We start from the raw sequence: 17,900 nt of genomic DNA, 5'->3' as shown, positions 1-17,900 counted from the left end.
CAAATGTTATGAAACCACATAAACAAAGAGAGAGTGGCAGAGAAAGATGCTGTCATGGCGGGTGGGCCTGACGATCACGATGCGCCCCAGCCGCCACCTTCTGCTGGACATGAACGCACAGAAACTTGACGGCTATCAAATGCCTCTTTTGGAATTCGATGTATGGATAATATATCAAAGCCTCAAAGGCCTAGATGTTAGAAAAGCTCAAGAATATTCTTCTGACCCTAGTTTTGTGGGTTTTCAACGATGCATCCTTCATTAAAACCGACCACTACCACCATTCACCAACATGAACAAACCCACTAGCTAGCTCCCAACTTCCCGAGCGCCACCGCTATGGCGGCAGCCCCATCGAGTTAGCCTAAGGCCGACAAGGGATGCTTGGCCCCTCGCCAGTTCATGGGTGGCACCACCAGCATCGTCCCTCCCCCTTACCTCCCCCATGGACTTTTATTTTAATTTTATTCCCTTCTCCTTCTCTCTCTCTAATCTCCCTCTCTCTCTCTCTCTCTCTCGGGTTTCTAATCTTTTATTTTAATTTTATTCCCTCTCTCTTTCCTAAACTTCCATTATAATTGACTTTCCTTACATCCATACTCAACAAATAATCTAGTCGGTGGTCCAAAAAATATAGTCCCATATGATGCATCAACTATGCAATTTGTACCGTCCGTATTTCTGTCCATATAAGACTATCTTCAACAAAAATCATATAATCCACGGACCAAATTGGACAAAAATAGTTTGGGACTTGACTGGGCACATTTATCCTTTCAAACATAAACCACAAGCCTGTTTAAATCAGACACCAGCTCAAGTATGTGCATGAAGTTTCTCATTACAATCAGGAATTAATTTTCAAGGAATGTGAACATCGAAACGCAATGTAAAAGACATACTCACTGATTAAAATTACAATCTCGTGGACATGAGAATCGCTTGTCTTTGCTAGTCTACCTGAAGGGACTTGGTCATATCCTTCGTATTGGGACACAATCGATAGAGAACCTAATTGCATCATTCATCAAAGGGAAGACATTAACATCTGCAAAGTGCAATCACATCGGACCAACAGATCATTTCGATCAATGATGGTAAGTGGCAAGTAGACACTGACCAGATCAGCATCCTCAATTGCCCCATTCTTGTCACCTTTCAGTGTGAACAATCATGTCAATTTACTCGAAAAAGAGGTATCTTTACAGTGAATTTTGCCAGAAAATACAATGTTTCGAGTTCTTCAAAACAATTTCTAAAGACAAAGCTACTACTGTTTTGAAGTTAGACAGTTTCACAGGACATACCACCAATCTCGAGACCTACCCAAAATGGAAAAATTTTTAAGTGAATTCACTCTGCTTACATTTGAATTAAGCTTCACACGATAATCATCACTATCCAATTGCAATTTTCAAATTAACAGCAAGCATTTCCACTACCCAATTCTAGGTATGCAGTTTTATCAAGCCTCAATTTACATTGGGAAGGCTTGATATGACTCTTAGACGATTTTGCTTTCTTACTCTTGACTGTGGGAATGCCTTTGATAAGTACAACAGATGAACCTCCGGTCCTCCGCTTCCTGGGGGACTCACAAAATTGAAGGTGGAACCTGCAAATCATCCACAAGGAAACTCAAAACAAATTCACAGGTTAAGCAGCAATGAAGCATTGCACCAACCACTTCACTCAGCACATCAATATTGCCAATGCACTTGCCTTGTCTTGGAGGATTTATCGAGATTATGAGCCAGTTCCTTGGAGGTTTCCACTTTGCCATTTTCAATATTCTGTTCCTGCAAACACACTCAATTGTTAGCGCATTTGTTACCATTGTCATGTTTGCTACAACAAGTTGCTCCTCTTTCTCAGAACAAATGATAATTTAGGAACTCAGAAGAGAGAAGATGATGCAGCTCAGTCACCTATTGTCGTCTAAACAGTCACATTAACCCCATTTTTCATGCATATGATGGACTCTCGTGTGCAAATATGAAACCACAAAACGACTATTTAGTCATCATCCATAAGGAACAAACAAATAAAGAGAAAATGAGTTTAAGGTTATAAGTTGCCAATTTAAGACTGATGAAGTTACGAATGAAAACCGCCACAGATTTGAGGAGAAGACTGATTACTATTTTGTAGAAAGTGGGAAAAAGTATTATGACTGGTTTCTAAGTTGGCAGCAAGCACCCAGGATAACGATGGACTTCAATCCTGAATGAGCCATTGAAGTCCTGGAACAGTTTTCCTTGAACTACCTGCATCTATATTGCTCTAAATGGTTCCGAGGAATTATTGAACAGACAAACTATTTTCCAATTTAACTACATATTGAAATTGGCATATACAATTTACTTGCAAGCATGATACCACTACGAACATTTTGAGCCAGATACTACCCCAGTACAGCTGATAAATCTGGAAGCAAAGTAGACATCTAATATCTGATGGAACCTGAACAAACAAGCATCAAGACAGTATCTACTATGGCAGGATTTCATTCTTAACCAACAGCACCCCTTTTTTTTTGCCAGGAAAAAAAGTTATCTGCATAAGATAGAGTTGTCAATAATAACAGAAATACTGAGACAAAGGCACTATACTTGAAGTAGGGAAAGCTTTGAGAGAGAGGAGCTGATTCTCTTAATAAGTTTAATCTTCATGTGCTTAATTGAAAGAACCAGTAAGAATAAAAGAGTAAAGAACACAGGGTGTTAAAGAAGTAGCCGGTATATGATACCACGGGCTAAATTAACTGGACTAAGACCTTCCACAAATCCCCGCAAAAGCAAAGATCAGCATACGATCATGCAGTGAATTCATCAAAAAAAAAAAAAACACGTAAATTTCCAATATGCAAAGTCCAGATTCGACATTAAGTCAACACACATGTTTCCAGTCTACCAACCCAACAAGGGCTGCCAAGAAACTTTGGAACACTACAATAGTGTGGGAATAGTGGGGTTGTTTTGAAAACAATATCATTTGCAGGCTTGTCATTGCTTAAGAGAATGTCGACGGATGGGTTCTGCTGGGGAAAGCATCTCCATCCACCGAGCAACGAAGATTCATGGCACACTAGTTATTGACTTCACGAAGCAAACACCGCATATGAATGCTTACTAATACTACTTACTCAGACTCAGCAAATGATGACCATTTGCACAAGCAATGTGAGAAAGTATAAACAATGGTGAACACGGAGGCTAAAATCCCAACACATTACCTCACCCAATTCATCAACCTCAGAACCCGAAACCTTGAGTTTCTTCTTCCCACCCACAATCCCATCCTCACTCCCACCCCCTAATTTCCTCTTCTTCCTCCCAATGCTGCTCCTCACCTTCCCCTTCCTGTCCCTGACCTTCCACACATTCTTCCTCCGGTACAACACCTTCTCGAACTTCCACGACTCGCAGCTCGTGTCGATCACGGTCACTTCGCTCCTCGAGTACCCGACCAAATCCTGATTATCCCCGCTCTCCTTCTCCTCCTCCTCCTCCTCCTCCCCATCCGCATCCGCTCCCCTCGCCGTCCTGTCCACCGCATCGCTCTCCAAATCCGCCGACAGCGTCCTCCACCCCGCATTCTCTCCCCCCGCCGCCCCCGCCGTGGCCGCCGCGGCGCAATCGGAGATCTTCTCCCCGGCGCTGGCGTCGGAGGGTCTGGAATTGGGGAAGAACCTAGGGTTCGGCTGCTTCCTGGAGCTCTTCCTCGCGACCTCCCCGCCGCCGTCCCCCATGTTGAAGAGCTCCGACAGGACGCCCGTCATAATGCCGTACCAGTCCCTCTCGCCGCAGGGGTCCTGAGCCCGCGCCGAGTGCGCGTGGTCCTGGGTGCCGATTTGGCTCTGGACCGAGTGAGTCGACTCGGAAGTGGACGGATCGGGGGCCGGCGGAGTCGGGGGGCTAGGGTTTTGGGGGTTGGCGAGGAAGTGATCGAGGCCGAGGCCGTCGCCGGCGGGGAAGCCCCTGGTGGACCGGAGGCGGTCCAGCCAGTTCGACCCGGACCGGTCGGCCGGGACGGAGCAGAGCATTTTAGGATGACGGCAACGGCGGCGGCGGAAGGAGACGGGCGTCGCCGGCCGTCGGGAATGCGGGTCCGTCGGCCGTCGCTTTAGAGAGAGTGGAGAAGAACCCGCCTCGACCGATGTAACCACCGCCGCTCCATGATTTCTGGATAGCAATAATTGCCAAATCCCGGCCCTAAACGTTTTGATTGGGGGGTTTTGGCTATTGCTAAATCGTCCTAAATTTCAGATTAATTGGATTATTAGTCCTGAACTGTTTTTAAAATATTCGATCACGTCCTCCCACTGACAAGACAGCTGCCGAACTGGGACACAATCTCCCGTCTGATCCGATGCAAATGAAGTTGGATTTTAGTCCTCAGCCCTTTAATTGAGATTTTAGTGAAATGGAGTGAGGGAGAACGATTTCTCTGGATGACTCTTAAGGGAAAATCGAATTGTTCATACTTGTCAAGGCTCTTATGCTGTTTTTCTTATCCTTCAACTTCATGAGAATTTGAGGGTGAAAAAAAATATAATCTTAATGCTGCTGTAGAAGAGGCTTCAATTGGATGGGTGCGATTGAGCGAAGTGAAAATTACACGTTAAAAGTGAATAGTACATGTTGAAAGTCAGGTGTATGATCTTGCTCTTTTTTCTTTTCTTTTTTGTAACGTTAGTATTGCGTGAGCAAGGGTATAATTTTTTTATTCGAATATTAATTTCAAAAAATCAATGCCTCTTCCGACGAAATTTGATATTGCTAATTGATGAAAGGATGATACTAAATTTGAACAACATTTCCAAAATTTAAGGCTTGTTTGGGAACTTAGTGTCGCATGATGCCTTCTCACCTCAAGTTAGTCCAGCAATCGCTTCCAATCTTTATTTTCTATAAGAGTTGCTTTTAAGCCCATTCTTCAAAAGGATAAGAAACGATAATTACCAAACAAAGTACTTGAGTTATGCAATTTTTACCTGTTTTACAACTAAGTACCTTTTCTTTTTAACCGAGCTTTTCAAATTTTTCAAATTTGACTCGGTATAAGGCTTCATTCAAAAGTATTAATCTTAAATACCAGTAGGAACACCAATATATGTGACAAGAAATGGAGTTTATTGGAGGATATTGTAATATTATTACTTTGTATATTTTGTACAGCACATGCCCATATTTATAGTACAAAAAGAAATCAGTAAAGAATAAATAAGACTACAATTCCTATTATATCTTCTGAATATTCTAAAGATATTCCATGACTAAATCAATTATCCCATAATCTCCGTGATCAAGTATGACCTCTTCAGATAGTGCCACATCGATAAAAATACATTGGATGCCCAATATCATTTAAGTAAGTGCTTTATCTCCCTCCTCAACACTCAAGTTTACATTTCCGACCGAAGAGGCCCTTTAGTTTTCATCTGAACTTTTCTTCCTAGATGAGTAGGAATACGCGGGTGATATTGTAGGATCTCCCACCCTAAGCAGATCTCCTGCCTATTTCTTCCACTCGAGTCTTTTAGGAACCTATTTAGATCCATACCACTCAAGACCTTAATATGGAATCTCTGTTAGAGATGGTATAATTTTTATTAGTGAGCAAGTAATGTTAGCAACCATGCCTAACTTTTGCTGAGTAAGCAAGTCAGGAGAGAGAGCATCTCATAACAATGCTATTGTCAAAAAGATTAAATATAGAAGCTTATCCTTTTTCTAAATGGGCCCATAGAAAATGATGCCTCGTTCAGGCTGGGAGTCGATGTAATGCGACTTCAGCAAAGAAGAAAGAGACTGTCGCCGGCCAGATAGTCGTAAAAAATTATTTGGCTCGAAAGAAACTCTGAAAAAGACTTGGGAGAAAGGATATACCAAGTTAGCTTCCTTTGTCCTTAATCTAGAAGAGTGAGCTGGATTTTACGTCCTTTTTTTTTATGGATTAAGTGCATTGAGTTAAATATGAAAATTTTGAGATATTCAATTGAAAAAATAAAATCTAGATACTCGATTGTGAAATGAATAAGAAAATTTAAGTACGTGGATCTCGTTACCCAATAATGGATATTGCCTAGATTTTTCTTGATGGTTATATGATTCTGTGATTGTGAATGCTTAGATGGGACTTTGCCGATCAATCTTATATAGCGATTGTTCCCTGTTTAATTGACTCTTTGGCTTGTAAGGGCATTAGTCCCCCACTTGCTCTTCCTCTTCCAATTATGATATTCACTTGTAGGAAAAAGAAAAGAAATTAGATCTTGTTTGTTTAAAGTTTAGTAAAATTATTTTTTATTTCCCTGTCAAAATTAAATGATAATATCTGAAATTTAGAAGTTATGAAGAAACTTATAAGCGAATCTACATGTCCACGTTAATATGTTGTCAAAAATCCAGTTTTTTTTTTTTTTGTTAAAAGTCAACTCAAAATGCATGTATCTGGGTTCAAACTGAACCAAAAATAATATGTAAAAGTCAATCTAGATACACCTCATTCGAACTAATTGAAAAATCGGAGATGACATCACACATTAGATAAGTTTTGGGGATTTAATTGAACATTGAAATTTTAGTGAATAACATTATATATTGAACAAAATTCCATAAACTATCAGTGTACTTACCCATTTTGGATAATTTAGAAATTTCCAGGTATTCCTTAAGCAGTCCCCAAGTTTTGCAAGTGGATTTTTTTTAAGAATTAGGTACACTTAGTATGTTTAGAAGTAACAATTCTATATTTTAGTACATTTAGGGTCCGTTTGTTTCGCAAAAACATCATATTTCTGGAAAACATTTTCTAGGAAGTTATTTTCTTGGAAAATGACTATATTTTCCTGATGTTTAAACCCGAACTTTGAATGGAAAATATTTTCCACCATTCGTTAGCTAATTTAATTGTTTGGGAAAAATTATCAAAAATTGAATTTTAATATTTTTAATTGACCAAACAATTAGTTTTATTTTTTATATTTTTAAAATGAATTTTAATTATTTGTATTTTAAAAATCCAAATTTTTATTATTTTATTATTTTTCCTTTTTCTTTCCTTCCTCCTTCCTCCTTCCTCCTCCTTCCTCCACCGCCGCATGCTTGACGATGGCCACCGCCCGATGGCTAACCAAGACCCGATCACCGATCCGGCGAGCTCGAGGCCGGTGATCTCACCCAAGCTCACCGAGTTTCGTTGAGCTCTAGCGAGTCGCGAGCTCGAGCTCTTGATCTAGGCGAGCCCCGAGCTTCGCCGCTAGATCCGGTGAGCTCATGGCTCGCTAGAGCCCGACGAACCTCTGGCAAGCGAGGCTTTGCCGGATCGAGTGAGGCGGAGCCTCGCCGGCCTAGGCCGAGGCTTGAGTTGGCTCATGGCTAGTCGCCGCCGCCACCGTGGCGCAACCAGCCAAGGCCAAAGAATAAGATAAAAAGGAAAAGTAAAAAAAAAATTAAAAAGTTGATTTTTATAAAAGAAAAAAAAGAAAAAGAAATCATGAAAATAAAACGAAAATGTATTAGTGAAAATAAGTAAGATGGAAGAAGTAATGGAAAATGTACATTTTCCTCATTTTTAAAGGTTTTTTTTTTCTAATAATGAAAAACATTTTCCTCGACTAGTTCATTTTATGTGAAAACGAATTTGGAAAATCCGAAAATATTTTCCTATAAGCTCATTTTTTCGTAAACGAACGGAGCGCTTAATTTAACAAATATTATAAAATACACATTTAGTACTATTTTGCTAGATTATTTAAGCGTTCCTTATGTGAAATCAAGAACAAAATTATCCACGATTGGAAAAACTCCATACATAACGGTAATTTGTGAAATCTTATTGCGCTCATTAATAGTCGATGATTGGCAAAATAATCGGCAAGTTATTTGCAGTTGACAAGTTATCAAATTTGTACTAAAGCTTATCAATGCCAACTAAAGTAAATGACGAGCTCTTATTTGAATTTTACTGGCATTTATCGTGATTTATCAACATTTACGATGTCATTAGTATTCAGTATTCATCATTATTGTCAATAGGGAGCGAATTTAATCCGTCAATGTAACTATTTGGTAAAGCCAACTTATATTCCAATTTCTCCCAACAAAGTACTTAAAAACTCTACGGATGATTACGAAAATTATCAATTCTACCTTATTCTAATTAATATTTTAGACATATATTATAAATATATATAGAAAATCTCTCTCTCTCTCTCTCTCTCTCTCTCTCTCTGTGCGTCCCTTTCTACGGAGATCATTCTGGACCAGTCCTTATCTTGGGTGGGCTATTCAGACACAGCGTCTCCTCCACCCGTCCACCGATGCTGCGGCGGAACCTCTGGTCACAAAAGCGCATCGACAATACCCACGACGTCGACTGTCTTCTCGTACAAGAACTATTCCTGGGTCGTCGCCTCTCCTCTCGCCATCACATCTCTCTCTCTCTCTCTCTCTCTCTCTCTCTCTCACATGTCCTTTTCTGGGCAATGGCAATCTCGGGCAGGGCTCCCTTTTTCCTGCGCTTTCACGACGCTCCCGTGATATTTTCGTTTCCGGGTTTTGATTTTTGCCTCCCTTTTTTATTCGCTCGCCAAATGTCTTCCTCTGGATAAGTCCCGCTTATAAAGCAGACATTTTTTTCCTCTCCTCCTGGGGTTGCACGTACAAAGAAATGCCATAGTTTTGCCTTCTTTTCGTTACCAGGAATTGGGTCGTCTTCTTCTTCTTCTTCCGTCGTAGTTTTTATCCTCGCCCTTTTGTTATGGTCGTGATTGAGGCATTTCGTCGAACAGTTTGAGGGTCGAAAGATGTTGGGGTGGTGCGCGGACGTGGTGCTGTTCCTTGTTCCTGTTTGGGTCGCTTTTCTCGTTGGGGTCGTCGTTGGATGGGCGTGGAAGCCCAAATGGGCGAGCTTGGGGAGGGTCGAGTTGAGCTGTCCGGTGCTGGGGCAGCCTGATTCCTCGTTCCCTTTCTTGCCGTCGAAGTCGGTGATGTCCCCGTTGAAGGGGTTCGGGTCGGACCCGTGCTTGAATCCATTCAAGGTGCAGTGGCCGAGTTTCGACTTCCGTAGAATAGATGCTGCGGCGACAAAGAAGGAGCCGTTGTCTCAATCGCCTGCCTTGTTTGAGGATTGCAGGTATGCTGCGGGATGTCTGTTGGTTTTACTGTGATTTCGCTCCGTGAATTGCATCTTTTTCACGTGTCTTTGTTTCTCAGTTGCTATAGCCTGTTAATGGCATCGCGGGTTGGTATTGAGTTAATATAAATTCTGTTTGTTAATATCGATGGAGTTATAAGCCAGAAAGGAGGGATTATGCCATTCAATATATGTTCTGATTGACTATGAGATGGAGCTTATTCTTTACTCATGATGATGCTGAAAATGTTCTTTTCCTCGAGCGAATGGGGCGCCCTGTTTACAAGCTTTGTGCATGAAGAAGTGGACATTGTCCACTCCACATGAGGCAGGGACAGGTCTACTGGCATATAGATTGACCCCTCATGAAATTAATGGAACTCTTGCAGCACATCAGAGGCCGGAGAAATATCCACTTTGTTGTCAGAGGAGGATATGACGCAGTTATGGCATCTTGTTGAGATGAAAGATGGAGGTCCTTCTTGGATACACATGATGGATCGTTACACGTTGAGTATGAGCTACCAAGCCTGGAGGCGAGATCCCAAAGTATGGCATGGATTTCATGGTTTCCACTCAATTTCTAAAGATTTCATGAATTCTGTTTATTACAATTTGAGTGCATTTTATTCGGTTCAATGCTATTATCAAGATATTGATTGAATAACTGACTGGCTTTGCTTCTATTGATTATGTAGACTGGTCCTCCTCAATATCGTAGCCAAACCGTATTTGAGGATGCAACACCTGAGATGGTGAGGGATTTCTTCTGGGATGATGACTTTCGGTCAAAGTGGGATGATATGCTTGCCAGTTCAACTAATGTGGAGGACTGTCCCTCCACGGGAACCATGGTTGTTCATTGGATCAGGAAGGTGAAATCTTCTCTGTTTTGCTGATATTTTCGTTTTAGGGATTACTTTCAGTTGCATAATGCTCATGTGAATAGTTTGCATTGCAGTTCCCCTTTTTCTGTAGTGACCGTGAATATATCATCGGGCGCCGAATATGGGAATATGAGGGGTCATATTTTTGCGTGACAAAGGTATGAGAAGTGACATTCTTTGTTTGTATGTCGAATATTCAGGAATGACATTCTTGCTGCTTAAGAGAATTTCCAATGTTTACTTTAGCCAACCTTCATTGATTTTCTGGCCCAAAAAAAAAAAAATGCTTTTGTTGATGTGATTTGTTTTCTATGATTATGTACTAAGTGATCTGTCTGTTTTACTTTACAAAATTTCAGGGAGTAGACTACCCTTCCATCCCTAGGCGCAACAAACCGAGGCGTGTGGACTTGTATTATTCAAGTTGGTGTATTCGAGCAGGTACATCTTCTTCTCTGTTCCAATGTTAACTATCATCCTTCTCTCTCTCTCTCTCTCTCTCTCTCTCTCTCTCTCTCCCTTCCTCTCTATTTTTCCCACCATTTGCAATCTGGAGTTAATACAACTGTGCTGTGGTGGCCCTTTTTCCTTCGAATTTCACCAGTCGAGTCAAGAAAGAATGATGGGCAGCTGACTGCATGTGAAGTCTTGCTCTTCCATTATGAAGACATGGGCATCCCGAACGAGATTGCAAAGCTCGGAATAAGGCAGGGGATGTGGGGAGCAGTCAAGAAGATCGAACCTGGCTTGCGTGCCTACCAGAAAGCTAGAGCTTCTGGGGCACCGCTCTCGCACCCTGTTAAAATGGCTCAGATCAACACGAAGATAAGCCCGGAGTTTGTCAAGTCTTTGGAAGAATCTGATGACACATCTGAAGTCGGTAAAGCTGATGTAGTGGAGAAACCGAAGGGTGGTAATCTACCCAAGTTTTTATTCATTGGCGGGATCCTTGTCCTTGCATTCAGTCTCAACCACGGGCTTCTGACTAAAGCGGTTATATTTAGCGGCGCCCAAAAGTTTGAGAACTTGAGAAGGAAGAGGCCAGAGGTGAGACACTAAGATCTGATGGTATTAATACTCCATTGGCTGCTACTTTTACCTTTTCTCAGCGGGAATATGCAATTCGGATTTATTGAAGCCGAGCTTAAAGATTAGACGTTAGAAACTTGATACCAAGTGTTAGGATATATACAGTTTACTGTTGTAAATCACAGATAGTTCCTCCATACCAGCATTACTGTTGTAAATCACAGAAAGTACCTCCATACAAGCACTCGAATTCATCATGGGAAAGTACTATTAAGTTTTATCCATTCACTTCTTGTTTTGCTATGTCGATGTCAGTTTATGCTAGTTTGTGTTTCTCGTAGAAAAGGAAATCATTTTCTCTCCACTCTCTCTCATACAAAAACTTAGCATGCTCATGCACTTTGCCGCTCCTTCACCTTCCTCTTCTTGCCTACTTGGTCCTCATCTCTCTTTGCCTACGGAGTTCTCTTCCTCCTCCTGCGCCTCTCCCCCTCCAGAGGTTCTCCTGGTCCCCTGCCATGCTTGCTCCTCATTTTGTAGTGTCAAGCTCAATCGATTGAGCAAGGCTGAATATAATTGTTTGATTCAGTTGATCCAGAACTCTGGATTATGTGCCGTCATTGCTCGAATCAATTTGATAATTCATGCCGTTTGTTCTCTAAATGTACGAGATAAATATCACGTCTCGTAACTTACAGATTTTCCTAGACAATATCCAAGTAGTTGTTTGGATATTCGATTTTGCTTTGATCTCTCTGTTTTGGTTCCCCTTCCACTTTTGTATTCTGTGCTCTCATAATGGCTTTTGTTGTGTATATATGATAGCTAGCAATTGATGATGAAGATTCTGTGGTGGCCGGAGACGTGGAGTAAAACGTGTGTACGAAATTATCAGTATGAAGGGTGCATGTATGGTTCTTGCGTACGTGAGCTCCGTTGTTCAATTCGTGTAAATACATAAAAGTCTTTCGTTGGTATCATAATACGTGATGATATGTGTATTGCGCTCGTAAGTGCTAGGCTTCGGTCTGGAGTTTTGCTGAGTTTTGATTCGGAGTGTTTAAGCGTACAGGAAAACAATGGAATAAGCCGAAAAATATTTTTTTTTCAGATTTCAGCCAAGCACTGAGAAATATCTTCATTTTCCCAGAAAATGACTTTTCAGAACACATTTGCCAAAGTATCCATATTACCCGCTGACAAAACCTAGGCACAAAAGTCTCGAACTGATCAAGTTCAAGGCCTTCGCTTATTACGGTATAATCTAGAATTTACGTGGGCAAAACTTTACATACGCTCAATACTTGCAAACCGACATCTACCATCAATAATTTTCGAATTCATTTCACTTTAGCTTCCTGCTCTTTCATAGAAAATTCACTCTCTAGACTCGATTAAACCATTTCGACTTCCCCCCATTCATATTGCGCGAAGCACATCAATAGGAATGTCCCTCACTAACTATGCTTTATCTGATTCCACAGTATGGAGGTTCTAGAACCGGTTCTTACTTTCTATTGTCACATAGAATTCACCAGTATCATCAAAATCCAAACTGAAAGGCGAATTGTCCGACAAGTGCAAAGCATCCTTACAGGCCATAATAGATTAACACATTTTAACGAACAAGAAATATAAAGCCACTTTGCAAAGGCTATCAATGACAAGGTCTTACAATTTTTGAGGGATTTTTATTAAGTTCATCGCCTGTGTAAGAAATAATCCCACACTTTATTCTATTGCAACTTACAGAATTCTTGTGTAAATCCAAATGAATCAAACACATAATTCGACTTATTGTCTAGTTAAAGATAACGATGCTGTGATGACATAATCAATGTCCGTCCATTACGGTTTCACAATACACAATTAAGAAGAATAGCCATTTACTCTGACATTTCTCTCTTTCAAATCCAAATTCATGTTAGCTTCTCAGAACAACCCATATCAATTCAAATGGATGGCTTCAAAATTTCCTGCAGAGTTACAACTTTCAACGTACTGGAAATTAACAACAGAAAGTCACTCTTAACCAAGAATTCGCGATGCCAATATAACTCAACCACAGAAGAGGCTTATGCAAAATAAAGACCAACATTCACTGAACAGAGAATCTGCCAAAACTCAAATCTTTCAGGGAAGAAGCTTGGAGAACCAGAGAATTCAGAACAGTCTATAACTATTGGTCGCCAGCACTTTGATCCGAATTTGCTAATTAACAGACATTTATACCTAGAGTCGACCTTGATCTTAGCATTCATTTGAAATAACTAGGTTGTTGATTAATTCCTAGATTGAATCAAACATAAAACTTCACCAATGTCACATGTCGATGCTGCTTAGAACTAAACCACATTATACAAAAGCAGAATAATTCTGCATATTAGATATATAATCAGCTGGATTTATGGCATCTTAGGAGCAAAACTGTCTTGACATGAAATTCACCCATTCTCATGACTAAGTAAATCAAGCAGTCATACAAAGTAGAGAAAACGATTGCCGATAGGATGATCCAACATTAAGTTTGAGACTAATTGTCAAAAGTACACAGCTTGACAAACTTTGTAAAACTAAACAAAATTTAAAAGTAATAGACCACTCCAATAGAATTTCTAGCAGACCAAAATGCTCCTAATCAAACAAGCTGAATCCCATGTCGTCATCGCTCTCTTCCTTAGGTTCCTCCTGAACACAGAACAAGAATACAAAAGCAAAAGCATGAGATTCAGACAAACTCACCAGCATAACAACAAATGATGAAGAATGTCACGTCGACACTCCAATATTAATCCTACATGATATCATAATCTTCGACCCCAGTTCCTTGTAAATTATACGTGATAACAAATCAACTAATTATGCACTTGATGCGTATGGAAAAGAGACAGAAAACCACAACCATACTCCTACATGAGACATAAAAAACTATACTTTACACCCACCTATAGCTAGCTCTACTTGTTTTAGAACACAGCATCATCAACAAGCTCAGTCTCATTTCACTAAATAAGGTCCACTAATTACGGAAATGCGCTTGATTCTGGATCAGCTCTGAGAATTCTAAACTCATTACAAAAACATAGACCAACCGCAGCTAAAAATTATAAGAATAGCATCGACGTCTTCGAGAATAGACAGTCTAATTCATTGACAGCTGCCTGCTGCGAATCAAGGAACCAGCAAAGAAGGGAACTTTTCACCTTCTTCTCCTCCGCGGCCGGGGCGGCGGCGGCGGGGGCGGCGCCGCCAGCGGGCGCGGCGACGGCGACCGCGGCGGCCCCACCGCCGGATCCGACGTTCATGATGAGGTCCTCGACGTTCCTCTTCTCGGCGAGCTTGGCGAACAAGCCGGGCCAGTAGGACTCGACGCTGACGTTGGCGGCCTTCACCAGAGTGGCGATCTTCTCCGCCTGTTCCAAAGCCGCCGTCGCACGGTTCAATCAAAACCCAAACAAGCAGCGATCCATACACAGAGAGAAAGGGAGAGAGAGAGAGAGTTACGGTGACAGGTATGCCATCATCGTGGAGGATCAAGACGGCGTAGCTGCAGGCGAGCTCTCCGAAGGACATCGTTTCCGGCAGATGAGGAGGCGGTCCGGCGAGATTTCGAGGGAACGGAGGAGGCGATTCTCTTCGGCTGCAGTCGCTCGAAAGGATGAGGAGGTTTTGCGGAGGCATTTTATATGGGGTGCGATCTGGGGTTCTAGGGTTTCCGGCTCCCTCTGTCACGCGGTGGTCACGTGATGGGCCCATCTCAGATTGGTTTTAAGCCTTTCGTGTTTGGGCTTGGTCTTGGGCTTGGGCTTAGAGTGAAGAAGAACGGGTCCAAATCATAGGCATGTGAGATTTATTTTCCTTTTCTTGTCTTGGGTCGAAATAGACTCTGGAGATCGAGAGGGGAATTGACATTTGAAGTGGCAGTTTAAACTTTAAGCAACATCCAAGGGACAAAGATTGCATTTGGTCTGGGCATTTGAGGAAGATCTTTGGGAAAATGACGGGTTTTCTTGAAATGCAAATATATTTGGTAAAGCATGAATTATCTTTGATTGGAAATATTTTTGGAAAGAGTTACACATGTAAATGACTTTAATTATATATTTTAAATGAATAAATAAAAGAAATATGAACCAATGATGCTTAGATAATGGTCGGACGGCAATGAGCCGGCTTCTGCCAAATCTAACATCAATTGCCCTTGCCTAGGATCATGTGACCTTGGTCATGGGAATCGGATGAACCCAAGCTAAGGTCACACGGCTTGAGAGAGTCGACACCCAGTTGTGTGAACTCGCAAGTCACATTTGACGAGGACAACAAATGTCTAGTCTCAAACTTGACCACGCTTAACTAGGGACACTCGTCTCAATCAATTAGGACTCAAAAGTGAGCATGAGTATTGTGTGACCCTCAAGACCCGCCCTACCTCACGGCTGGTGACCCTTGAACACTTAACACTCGGCAATCGTCCCTTGATGACTGTTCATGCAGCCTTATTTCAGAGAGAGAGGGGGGGGGAGGGAAGGAGGGATGATGAATGGTGAGAGAGATGAACAGTGCAGCGCTCAGGGCTAAAGAGGAATACGAAAGGGCGAAATAGAAATACTAAGTTTAGTTAATGATGAGCTCTAGCAATTCGAAACGTTGAATGCCCAATACCGGTGGGCAATGGCCTTTAGACAAGGGCATTTTGGAGGACCTTGAAAATATTAGCATTTCTCAAATAGGCTTCTAGATATTATTACCAAATGGTTTAGCATTTGTCCAATGGCTTCTAGAGGTGCAAAAGATGCTGGAATGTGATCCCAATCATATTAGCCATCAGTCAAATGTCCGGTGTGGATCTTTAATCCATTCAACGTTGAACTAATTTGTAATAGCTCAAAAAGATAGTCCATCCTTCCTGCCAAAACAAGAAGAAACTACAATGTAATTATTATCCCACTATTATCTTGAATGACTCACGTTTTTAATCTACACAAATTTTGACTAGCGCATTACCTCTTACTTGTGAGATACTATTCAAAACTGGTTCACTCATCATGAGAAAATGATATGAGAACCTAGTCAAGAAAACAAAAATTCTAAAAATTTGCATTTTGAAGGAGCATGGATCATCTTTTTCGGTTCTTATCGCCAACAATTTCATAGGGTCATGTTGTTAGGAAGCTACGAATCTCTAAATTCCGACGCGAGTGTCTATCTTGCCAAGACTGAAAAGATAAACTTGTATAAGAGCGGGGAGACCGATCTAACATAAAGTCTAATTCAAATGGGATATAGAGAAAGAAAGAAATCCAAACCAGGAATTCAATTGTGGACCGGCCTTTGAACTTTGGCTTTCGCCATTCGGAATGGAACGTTGACCAGTTCACGGTCAACAGTCAAGCATAGCTCTGTGTATAAGGCAAAAGATTATGCAATTCTCTGGAAAGGTCAAAAAACAAAAAATCAACCATGTGCGGTCAAAACCTACTCAATCACCGGATTCCATTCAAACGCAAAAACTCCTTCAATCTTTTCAATTTCCCCCCCTTCGTCACAGTCGAGATGCGACCGGTATAGTCCCTTCTTCTGAAAAAACATAATATGTACTATTCTACTTTATCATGCAGATTCATAGAAATTCATAAGAAATTCACATTTATAATTAATACCGTTTTGGTCGCTTGTATACTACGTGTAATGAGATCGCTTACATCCTATATTTTGTGCTTGGTGATCTCCGGCGAATGGAATAAGTCTAACATTCATAGGCGGTGTAACGTTTCTTTTTATTTTTGGCCCATTGATTTCTAAACTCATATGGTTTGAATTAAAATTAGTTAAATTTAGGGTTGACATTGACGTGAGCTTCCCTGCGGTACCGGAAGTTAACTGCCAACCTCTTGTGGTCTAGACCATAATAAATATGGTGCTATTGTTAGGTAAAATGCCGTGCCTATTCTATAATTTTCCAACTTCTGTACCTTCCATTTTATTCATTTATTTCATATTTGGTTGACTAATCAACAAGTCCTAACGCGTAACCAAAGATACTAGAAATCTTTCATGAAAATATCACCGGACACTAGTATAAAATAAACTGTCCAAAATTACATCACTCGGTCTTCTATTTTGCAAGCTTGACTTTTCAAAAGATACGACATTTCTTTTTTCATCCATACTCCGTAGTACGTGCATGACTTTGATCGACATGGAACACACCAAACATCCTCACGCATTCATATCCAAAGTCAAATATTTACCCCACTTGGAAGAAGTGGTTTTTTCTTATAAATTTACCATCGATGACTTAAATACAAGGATCGGTTTGATCACATTACGAATTGAAACTTTAGTATAAAATTCATCGCCTTCCTATTTTAACTCAATATATATATATATATATACCTACATATTTATTTAATGTAGCGATGACGCTGATAAATTCCATCAATCATGGTTGATTTTCTTTTGTGAGAATATGCTCCGGTCGATGCCGGGTGCCTCCCTGATTATCCTTTTTTTTTCCAATAAGCCGGGTCGGCACAAATGCCTAATAAGGCTAATATAACCTCACAAGTGAAAAGACCGTTTTGCCCCCCCAATAACTCGACACGAGCAGTGCGGTTACGTGGGCCCCGCAACCTTGGCGGAGACAGAGCTCTGTCATTTTCGGATTTGTCGAACCTCGGTCGCTGTCCGGCCCTCTCCAAAGTTTGCCCCGTGCGGGGCCCGCCGAAACCCAGTTGTCCGTCGCGTCGCGTCCGTCCGATCGATCGCGGGGCCAATTCGGTGGGCCTCGCTCGCTCGCCTTTTTCACATTCAAGCTTTCCTGTCCGGGTCGTGGGGCCCGCC

At 41.3% G+C, this 17,900-nt stretch overlaps 3 protein-coding genes across 3 annotated transcripts; 1 reads left to right on the top strand and 2 right to left on the bottom strand.

Annotated features, from left to right (window-relative positions):
• Nucleotides 1-1,180: 1,180 nt before the first annotated feature.
• LOC104424553 lies at nt 1,181-4,198 on the bottom strand. Its single transcript, XM_039304252.1, has 3 exons — nt 3,236-4,198; nt 1,723-1,799; nt 1,181-1,615 (listed from the first exon to the last, which is right to left on the bottom strand). The coding sequence occupies exons 1-3, from the start codon at nt 4,043-4,045 to the stop codon at nt 1,420-1,422; spliced, it is 1,083 nt and encodes a 360-aa protein (XP_039160186.1). The 5' UTR covers nt 4,046-4,198; the 3' UTR covers nt 1,181-1,419.
• Nucleotides 4,199-8,251: 4,053 nt separating this feature from the next.
• On the top strand, nt 8,252-12,163 carry LOC104424552. Its single transcript, XM_010037013.3, has 7 exons — nt 8,252-9,141; nt 9,531-9,690; nt 9,840-10,016; nt 10,103-10,186; nt 10,388-10,469; nt 10,633-11,075; nt 11,883-12,163. The coding sequence occupies exons 1-7, from the start codon at nt 8,813-8,815 to the stop codon at nt 11,928-11,930; spliced, it is 1,323 nt and encodes a 440-aa protein (XP_010035315.2). The 5' UTR covers nt 8,252-8,812; the 3' UTR covers nt 11,931-12,163.
• Nucleotides 12,164-13,440: 1,277 nt separating this feature from the next.
• Nucleotides 13,441-14,726, bottom strand: LOC104424551 (60S acidic ribosomal protein P1). Its single transcript, XM_010037012.3, has 3 exons — nt 14,562-14,726; nt 14,261-14,470; nt 13,441-13,745 (listed from the first exon to the last, which is right to left on the bottom strand). Exons 1-3 carry the CDS (start codon nt 14,628-14,630, stop codon nt 13,692-13,694), a joined length of 333 nt encoding a protein of 110 aa, XP_010035314.2. The 5' UTR covers nt 14,631-14,726; the 3' UTR covers nt 13,441-13,691.
• Between the last annotated feature and the right edge of the window lie 3,174 nt (nt 14,727-17,900).

Source organism: Eucalyptus grandis, chromosome 11, assembly GCF_016545825.1.
Source record: "Eucalyptus grandis isolate ANBG69807.140 chromosome 11, ASM1654582v1, whole genome shotgun sequence".
NCBI classification, from domain to species: domain Eukaryota; kingdom Viridiplantae; phylum Streptophyta; class Magnoliopsida; order Myrtales; family Myrtaceae; genus Eucalyptus; species Eucalyptus grandis.
Note: the sequence above shows the minus strand (reverse complement) of the source record. Positions and strands in the feature narration are given on the sequence as shown.